Raw genomic sequence first — 10,075 nt, forward strand, 5'->3', positions numbered from 1 at the left:
TGTTATTTGATGTGTAAACTCTTATGACAATAAACATAAGATGATGTAACTATTCATGTCAAAGGAAAATATTTAAATATAAAACGGCTGAAATATCCATGTTAACAAACCCAAGTCAACGCAACCATCTACGTTACTGAAAAACATATAAATACAAAATGGTACAGATATCTACGTTAAAAGAAACTAAGATAATGCACTCATCCAATTTAATGAAAAATATTTAAACACAAAACGGTTCAGTCATCCACACTAACAAATACAAGACGGTGTAGCCATCCACGTCAATGAAAAACATTTAAACAAAAAAAAAATTGCATACATCGACGTTAAAAAAAAAAAAGAAAGAAAGACCGTGTAGTCATCTACGTCAACAAAAAATATTTATACACAAGGCAGTCCAAACATCCACATTAACAAACACAGGGCAATGCAGATATTCACATCAGCGAAAAATATCTAAACTTCATATTAATTATCAAACTTTATTTTGTTTTAAAATGATCATTGCTATATTAATTATACGTTAAATTACTATCTATCCCATCAAATATTCCCTTTGAAAAAATTAAGGATTTGTTTGATTACAAAGGTGGAAAAAAGACAAACCAATTCCATATAAATTAAAAGAGAAAAAATCACCAAAATCATAAAAATCCGATTTCCATAAAATTGGTCAAAAACTTGCTTTAAGTGTTTGTATCTTGAAATTCAAATACCAATTCAACTTTCGTATCAAACAATCAAAGTATAATAAATTTCTCGAATGTAACATTTTCCATGGAATTGAATGTTATCAAACAGACCCTAACAAATTCAAGTGACCAAACTGAAAAGAAAAATAATAGTAACAAAACTTCTGTCATGACTGAAAAATAAAATAATTAACTGTCCAAATCCGAACTCAGTCCAGTCACTCACTGAGTAAACTCTGCTCTCCCGTCTATATATATAACATTGTATATCTACACTTCTCTGTAATCTCCCTCTCTCTCCTCTCTAACTTTCTCTCTCATAGCATTCCTATTACCAGTATTCTATGACAACACGAAACATAGATCCATTTCGTCAGTAACTTAGATAACGGTTTTTTTCTTTCCCCAATTTGCCCTTTCTCTTCCAAAATTTCGCCTGTTTTTCTTGAATAATCAAAAAAATATTTAAACACAAAACGGATCAGTCATCCACACTAACAAATACAAGACGGTGTAGCCATCCACGTCAATGAAAAACATTTAAACAAAAAAAAAATTGCATACATCGACGTTAAAAAAAAAAAAGAAAGAAAGACCGTGTAGTCATCTACGTCAACAAAAAATATTTATACACAAGGCAGTCCAAACATCCACATTAACAAACACAGGGCAATGCAGATATTCACATCAGCGAAAAATATCTAAACTTCATATTAATTATCAAACTTTATTTTGTTTTAAAATGATCATTGCTATATTAATTATACGTTAAATTACTATCTATCCCATCAAATATTCCATTTGAAAAAATTAAGGATTTGTTTGATTGTAAATGTGGAAAAAGGACAAACCAATTCCATGTAAGTTGAAAAAGAAAAAATTACCAAAATCATAAAAATTTGATTTTCATGAAATTGGTCAAAAACTTGTTTTAAGTGTTTGTACCTTGAAATTCAAACTCCAATTCAACTTTCGTATCAAACAATCAAAATAGAATAAATTTTTTGAATGTAACATTTTCTATGGAATTGGGTGTTATTAAACGGACCCTAACAAATTCAAGTGACCTAACTAAAAAGAAAAATAATAATAACAAAACTTCTGTCATGACTGAAAAATAAAATAATAGACTGTCCAAATCCGAACTCAGTCCAGTCGCTCACTGAGTAAACTCTGCCTTCCCGTCTATATATATAACATTGTATATCTACACTTCTCTGTAATCTCCCTCTCTCTCCTCTCTAACTTTCTCTCTCATAGCATTCCTATTACCAGTATTCTATGACAACACGAAACATAGATCCATTTAGTCAGTAACTTAGATAACGGTTTTTTTCTTTCCCCAATTTGCCCTTTCTCTTCCAAAATTTCGCCTGTTTTTCTTGAATAATCAGCAAAAATGATATCTTGGCACGATCTTTATGTGGTATTAACGGCTGTGATTCCTCTCTACGTGGCCATGATCTTGGCATACGGCTCCGTTCGGTGGTGGAAAATTTTCAGCCCCGATCAATGTTCTGGAATCAACCGATTTGTAGCAATTTTTGCAGTCCCACTTTTGTCTTTTCACTTCATTTCTACCAATAATCCTTATGCCATGAATTTTCGATTCATAGCTGCTGATACACTTCAAAAGATTATCATGCTTGTAGTTCTTGGTTTGTGGGCTAATTTGACCAAAAACGGCAGTCTTGAATGGTCCATTACTCTTTTCTCACTTTCTACACTGCCAAATACACTTGTAATGGGAATTCCCTTGTTGATTGCTATGTACGACGAAAATTCCGGCAGTCTTATGGTGCAAGTGGTGGTGCTACAATGCATCATTTGGTACACTCTTTTGCTGTTTCTGTTCGAATATCGCGGGGCGAAAATGCTTATTACGGAGCAATTCCCTGAAACTGCAGCCTCAATTGTGTCGTTTAAGGTTGAATCCGATGTTGTTTCATTAGATGGTCAAGATTTTCTTGAAACAGATGCTGAGATAGGAAATGATGGTAAACTTCATGTTACTGTGAGGAAATCGAATGCCTCAAGAAGATCATTTGGACCGGGTTCATTCTCCGGGATAACTCCCCGGCCGTCGAATCTAACCGGAGCTGAAATTTACAGCATGAGTTCATCAAGAAATCCAACTCCAAGAGGGTCTAATTTTAACCATTCAGATTTGTACTCAATGATGGGATTTCCAGGGAGATTATCCAACTTTGGCCAATCAGATACAGGTAGATTATCAAATTTAAACGTAGCAGATATGTACTCCGTGCATTCCTCTAGAGGCCCAACTCCAAGGCCATCAAATTTTGAAGAAAATTGTGCCCCCAGTGGCCTAATGAACTCTCCAAGATTTGGTCTCTATCCATCACAACCCGTGAACACATCTTACCCGGCCCCGAACCCAGAAATTTCTTCGGCTGTCTCGAAAACCGGGAAAAGTCAGGTGCAGCAATTGCAGCAGCAACACCAGCAGCAGCAAGGGAATAAGGCCAATCATGATGCAAAGGAGCTTCACATGTTTGTGTGGAGTTCAAGTGCATCACCAGTTTCTGAAGGCGGTGGGCTCCACGTGTTCGGTGGGCAAGTTCCTGACCATGGTGCCAAGGAAATCAGGATGTTGGTTTCTGATCATCACCCTCAAAATGGGGAAACCAAAGGTAAACTTTTATCTCCATCGTCTCGTCTAAAAAGCTTAAACTATTATTATTCAAATCTTGTCGTCACACCAAGCAGCTCATTGAATAATGTCAACTTGACCAATTTTTTTTTATTATTAATTTGGAATTGTATAATGAAGCCATTCCGCAAACTGGGGACGTAGAAAACTTTAGCTTTGGTGGAAGAGATAATGGAGTTGAAGAAAAAGAAAAAGAGGTTCCCATAGAGCTGTCAAAACTGGGGTCCAGCTCCACCGCCGAGCTCTACCCAAAGGCCGCAGGAGTTCAAGATTCCGGTGTCGGTAAACAGATGCCTCCGGCAAGTGTGATGACACGACTTATCATGATCATGGTTTGGCGTAAGCTTATCCGAAATCCCAACACTTATTCTAGTCTCATTGGTCTCATTTGGTCTCTAGTCTCATTCAGGTAAATAAAACAATTTACATTTTTTAGTAAACAAAAGTTTGAGAATAATTAATTATGATTAATTAATGACTTCTGGTTGATTAATTTTCAGGTGGGATGTGCATATGCCTAAAATTATTGAGAAGTCAATCTCTATTCTTTCTGATGCTGGCCTTGGTATGGCCATGTTTAGCTTAGGTGAGTAGTCACATTCCAAAGCTGCTTTTTTTCAATAACAGAAGCACATACTTTCACAAGCATTGTTTAAGGCATATAGAGATGCTAGGTATGTATGGTTGGTGCACATAAAACCTTGGAACAAGGTGTTCAATAAACAAAAAAATATATTGAACATGACTCGACAGTATCAAATTGTGAATCTAAATTAAATTTTATACCATCCATTGTTGTTATACAAATACAATGTTAGCAAACCGTGACCTACAATAAATTCATCGACAAGGTGATGGATGGGAATACTGATAAGAAATGTTCCTTTGCGGTCCCAATGAGTATATCTATGATGGGCATTGCTAGTAATTAAAGGTAGTTGAGATTTAATTGACTATATTTTTAGGTCGTTTGATTGGATTATTATGGACTTATAGGTCTGTTTATGGCCCTTCAACCGAAGATAATCGCATGTGGGAACACGGTGGCTTCCCTCTTTTTTTTTTTTACAAGGTGTCCTATACTCTCACAAGCATTGTTTAAGGCATACAGAGATGCTAGGTATATATGGTTGGTGCACATAAAACCTTGGAACAAGATGTTCAATAAAACAAAATATTGAACATGACTCGATAGTATCAGATTGTGAACCTAAATTAATTTTTATACCAACCATTGTTATACAAATACGAAGTTAGCAAATCGTGACCTACAATAAATTCATCGACAAGGTGATGGATGGGAGTACTGATAAGAAATGTTCCTTTGCGGTCCCAATGAGTATATCTATGATGGGCATTGCTAGTAATTAAAGGTAGATGAGATTTAATTGACTATATTTTTAGGTTGTTTGATTGGATTATTATGGACTTATAGGTCTGTTTATGGCCCTTCAACCGAAGATAATCGCATGTGGGAACACGGTGGCTTCCTTCGCCATGGCTGTAAGGTTCCTCACAGGCCCAGCAGTAATGGCCGCAGCTTCCATTGCTGTTGGTCTTCACGGTCGCCTTCTCCACGTTGCCATTGTGCAGGTAACTCGTCACTGTCACATTAAATCCACTATATTAAACTCATTTTTAGTATATTGTACAAGATTAATACTATTCAATACTATGGAGTCGAGTATACCAAATACACAATAATTGTATGATAACGAGTATAAAATATGCGTTGTTTGAACTGTGTGCTGGCATGCAGCATAAAGTATCTATGGGGCTACATTTTGCTGTAAAGTGTTCTAACATTTTTTTTATCAATAGGCTGCACTTCCACAAGGGATTGTTCCATTTGTGTTTGCAAAAGAGTACAATGTCCATCCAGCAATTCTAAGCACCGCGTAAGTACTTTAATGCACACAAAGATCATCATTAAACATTTTCAACCATTTTTCATTATTTATTTTTACCAATTTTACGAATTTCAGGGTCATATTCGGTATGTTGATCGCGCTGCCGATTACGCTCGTCTATTACATTGTTCTTGGATTATGAGATTTGTTCTTGGTCATATTCGGGATGTTGATCTCGCTGCCGGTTACGCTTGTCTACTACGATCGTCTACAGTCTAACAGTTGGATTTTAAGAGACAAAGATGCAATCCCATGTAGAAAATTTGTGATCCCTCCTAGCAATTCGGAGCTGCAAATATTTTACTTGGTTTAGTCAATATTCCGCCTAATGGTAGGAATCAAGGCCCACAAGGAATGGAGGAAAATACAGTGTGAAAGAGATTTTCGTCTTGTTTTTCCCCCTCGGTGATAATTAGTTTGTGGTTATAAATAGCGTTTTAGTTTGTCATTCACTTTGACAAGATGATTAATTACCTTGAAATGAGTATGATTGAATGGTTGCAGTAAAACATATTTCATTTGCATTTACTTTTAAGAAGTGAAAACGATATATTAACTTTTTCAGAGACGTCCTTTTTATCCATGATCTTACACTCGAAAGGTAAAATTAAAGTCTAAAGAGAAAAAACAAAATGGTATTGAGGGATCTAGAAATTGCTTCACTTTGACTGAATAAGACTGTATAGCATAATGGACAAGTTTTATCACACGTCTCTCTAAGCCCTCGTTTGGCCTCCAATATATTAAATTTCATTTTTCTCTTTCCTATTTTTAACCACACAATCTTTCATAAAATAATATTACACGTAAATCGAAATTTTTTACTTCTTTTTCAACCACTCATTTTAAAAAAAAATACTATTCCAATCATTTTTACTTAAAAAAATGAGGGCCAAACGAGGGCGTACAGTAGAGTACAAACAAGGGTAACCTAAATTACTTAAATGTTGGAGAAATATACAATACTTCATATTTTTTCTTAGACCAAAGCACTTTGGAGTGCTATTGGGTACGTCGATACATCATATTAGATCGAATAAGAATTAATTTGGTCTAATTAAGGTTTTGTGCAAATAATTAGGTATCTTATCTTTGCGTAATTACATTGGATTTAAATAATCCGAACAATGAGATGAGTTTAGATGAGATTTTGAGTTCCTCGTAGTGCATATGGTTGCGAAGAATGAGTTGGATTCATCAACTAAAAATAGATAAATTAAGTAAATAATATATATATATATATATATATATATTACATTTTCTTAAGAAATTGCACTATGCTAAGACCCTGTTTGAGTCCAAATTTTCACAAAAAATTGGTTTTATAATAGTAATTTTTTTTTTTTTTGGATATTGTAGGGTTAGTAAGTAGGATTTTTTTCTATTTACGTGTAAATTATTTTATTAGAAGAATGTATGATTAAAAGTGGATTTGAAGAAAAAATGAGTTTTTAGATAATAAGACTTAAATATGGACTAAATATAGCAATAATATACATTTTTTAATCCTAATCTTATCCACCACAATGCAAGTCACCATACTTTTACAATTGTTTTTCATTGACGTACGAAATTTTTCACAATAAGTGTTACCACATCCGTTCCATTTAAAAAACTCTAAAAGTGTTTCACAATAGTCATTGATCTTTACAACAGTGTTAACCACATGTTCACTTTATTATCGTCAAATTTTTATCGTAACAAGCAACTTAGCACGTCATCGAAGTTGTTAATTTTTAATATGGTATGACAACACTTTGTGATATCACTTTAGAACTTTCAAAACCAAGTGACTTGTGGAAAACAACGAAGTACCGTTACTGAGAGATATTTAGATAAATATCGCATTTTTAGTAAATTTTGATAAAAGTTGATTGAATATGTGGTTGAAAAATTATGAATTGCATGAATTGTGATTAGAAATGAGTTCGAAAATAAAATAAATTTTAAAAAATGGGACCATACATGAGCTTAATTCACTGTAAAATATTGTATACTCTCATTCTTATCATCTTAATTCTATACAACGCACCAAATACATCGTATAATAAATAACAAGACTACCAAAATTTAGTGTCTGTTTGGTGGGAATTAAAATCAGATTTTTAGTAGATTTTAATAAAAATATGTGGTTAAAAAATACTGGAAGCCTAAATATATGATTAAAATTGATTATTAATTTTAATTTAATTTAAAATTTGAATTTTAATATGTCCCAAATAGGTATTCCAAACATCTAGAACTCTTCGCGTGTTTAGGGGAAGGGGGAATGTTGTGATAATAGAGAGTCAAAAGAATGCAGCGGAGTCAAAAGGCTGTTGCTTTTGCTTTTTGAGTTTTCAAGCCATTGATGCACCCATAATCCTACCCTATACTCTATGCTACGAGCCGTCACATTTGATAGGGTTACTCTTGTTCAACACATTAAACCTTTTTCTTTTTTATCGACATTAGATTCTTTTTGAATTAGAAATCAACGATTCAACTTTTACAAAGCTTCATTCGATAGGGATAATGACTTTCGCAACATGTTGAAAGATTGGAAACTTTTTTTAATCTATGAAGTTCGATTACAACCTATTGTTTGAATAGCAATTTGATCATTAACCTTTTTTATAACTACCCAATAAAATCGTATTGATAGGATTTGTTCAACTATTTTATAAATTGCCACATTATCTTTCTAGAACCTCGTCTGGATATCGATTGTAACGCACTAGTGTAAGTTGAAAAATAATACCTAGCTTTAAAAATTTAAATTTATGAAAATCATGTAAGTTGACATCAATTTAAACAATTATCATCGTTGGGAGCTGATTGCTAGGGATGTCAATTGGGCCGAGCAAGCTCGCGGCTCGCCGGCTCGGCTCGTCAAAGCTCGGCTCGTAGGCTGCTCGGGCTCGTCAAATGACGAGCTCGAGCCTAGCCCACGAGCCAGCTCGCCCAAAAAAGTGGAAAAAATTAAAATTTTATATTTCCATTTTTTTACCTATATAGGTCAAAAATTATTCTTTTGAAATTCGAAATGTTTAACTAGATCACCTACTGACTACCTAAACCCATATTTTATTTCAAAACAATATCCTATCTTAGGATCTTGTGAGTGATTGAGCATTTTTTTTTAGAATACTAAATTGATCAAACCCTTTGTTGAAATGACTAACTCATTGTTCAAGTACAATGTAAGTCTGTATAGATATTAATAATATATATATATATATTCCAAAGTGAATGCACGTGAACGTTTACTAAAAAAATATCTATTCCCAATTATAATTTTTAAGAATAATCAAACATATTCTTAAAGAGAACCAACCATTAATTGCCACTTGGTATAACATTCTCATAATCAAAATCTTGAATTTAGTGAGCAATTTGGCAGCATCCAAAACTCCAAAATCCTAAAAGGCCTTAAACTATGATGCGATGTCGAGTTGGAGGGGATCACACGCACTCGTTTGTATATTTTCGAGTTATCGATTAAATATAGGTAAACTGAGTGGCCTATGCAAACTGAATTTTACTATTTAACTTTTACAATATTACTGATATAGCCCTTGTTTGAGCCCATTTTTGAAAAAAAAAATATATATATACATTTTTCAACAGTATTTTGATATCATTTCAACCACACATTCTTCAATAAAATTATATTACACGTAAATTCAAAATTTTTCCTTATTTTTTAATGACATATTTTCCATCAATATACTATTCAAAAATGCATTTTTTCTACCAAAATGGGGCTCAAACAAGGGCATAACGTTCAATGAAATCCTATGAATGGGGGTATTTTGGAGAAATAATCGTAACTGTCGTTTTATATCAAGAAACCAACATACCGCGGACAAATCGTTGAATAATACGAGTTATTTGGGGAGTGCAAGACTCACGTGGGGAGTATTGAGGGTCTCAACTCGCAAGGTACGAGCCAATTGTGGTGCACACATTTCATGGACCGTAATCTCATGGCGTTGACCACCTCGCTTCAATACAATTAAAAATGGAAACAAGTTAACAAAAAAAAAAAAAAAGAAAGAAAAGAAAAGAAAAGAAAAGAAAAAAAGTTATTAATATTTTTTATTTTCCCGATGTACATAGAAAAGAATAAAAAAAAATAAAATTTACTATATGAGATAGTTTATAAAAAAATTATATTGTTTTATTATTTGTGAAGTAACATAATAACAAAACTAAATCGTACCCCTTGTCAATGTTACTGTGCTCACGTTGGATAGAATGAATTTTTGAATAATATTGCTCAAGTATAAAATAATTCGTATGGACTTGGAATCATACCAAGTCAAGTAATGGGCATTAGATTTTTTGTGAATTTATTTTCATATATTAGAAATAGAGGTGGATCCAAGAATTGAAGTGAGATGTGACAACAGTTAATTGTTGGTTATTGACCATCTCTACCTACACATTGTGCTTTTTGAACCGTCATCTTCGTCCGTTACAGTCTCAATCTCAATGGTATTTCAGTCTATGCTAAAAACTAAACCAAAGAAACTTAAATCACGCTAACTCTCCAAAATCACAACCGAAAACCAAACCATAGATATCCCAAATCACTAAAATGGATCCATGTGATGGGAAGCGAAAACTCACCCAAGAAGTCGAGACATGGTCAATTAGAAACTATTACTATTGCCTCAATTTATCACCAGAAACATACTGCTCAAAACCCACTTCGGATATCAACTCTTCCTAAAATTCTTAATTTAAATTATATTTTAGTTTCAATTATTTGAGCTATGGTAGCTTCCATGGCAAAAAGAAACCTTTTTTGG

At 33.5% G+C, this 10,075-nt stretch overlaps 1 protein-coding gene across 1 annotated transcript; it reads left to right on the forward strand.

Moving 5' to 3' along the window:
• The first annotated feature begins 1,902 nt into the window (after nucleotides 1–1,902).
• On the forward strand, nucleotides 1,903–5,807 carry LOC111399043 (auxin efflux carrier component 7-like). The gene is made up of 6 exons (XM_023026252.1): nucleotides 1,903–3,349; nucleotides 3,490–3,778; nucleotides 3,870–3,955; nucleotides 4,805–4,962; nucleotides 5,191–5,267; nucleotides 5,355–5,807. Exons 1-6 carry the CDS (start codon nucleotides 2,095–2,097, stop codon nucleotides 5,419–5,421), a joined length of 1,932 nt encoding a protein of 643 aa, XP_022882020.1. The 5' UTR covers nucleotides 1,903–2,094; the 3' UTR covers nucleotides 5,422–5,807.
• Nucleotides 5,808–10,075: the final 4,268 nt, after the last annotated feature.

The sequence above is a fragment of the Olea europaea genome, chromosome 8 (genome assembly GCF_002742605.1).
Source record: "Olea europaea var. sylvestris chromosome 8, O_europaea_v1, whole genome shotgun sequence".
Taxonomy (NCBI): domain Eukaryota; kingdom Viridiplantae; phylum Streptophyta; class Magnoliopsida; order Lamiales; family Oleaceae; genus Olea; species Olea europaea.

Bases quoted from the DNA above. Each gene is read 5' to 3' on its own strand.
- LOC111399043 (XM_023026252.1), top strand. From the start codon at position 2,095: ATGATATCTTGGCACGATCTTTATGTGGTATTAACGGCTGTGATTCCT. The intron at 3,350-3,489 runs GTAAACTTTTAT...TGTATAATGAAG, and splicing joins TCAAAATGGGGAAACCAAAG to CCATTCCGCAAACTGGGGAC. The intron at 5,268-5,354 runs GTAAGTACTTTA...TACGAATTTCAG, and splicing joins CCAGCAATTCTAAGCACCGC to GGTCATATTCGGTATGTTGA.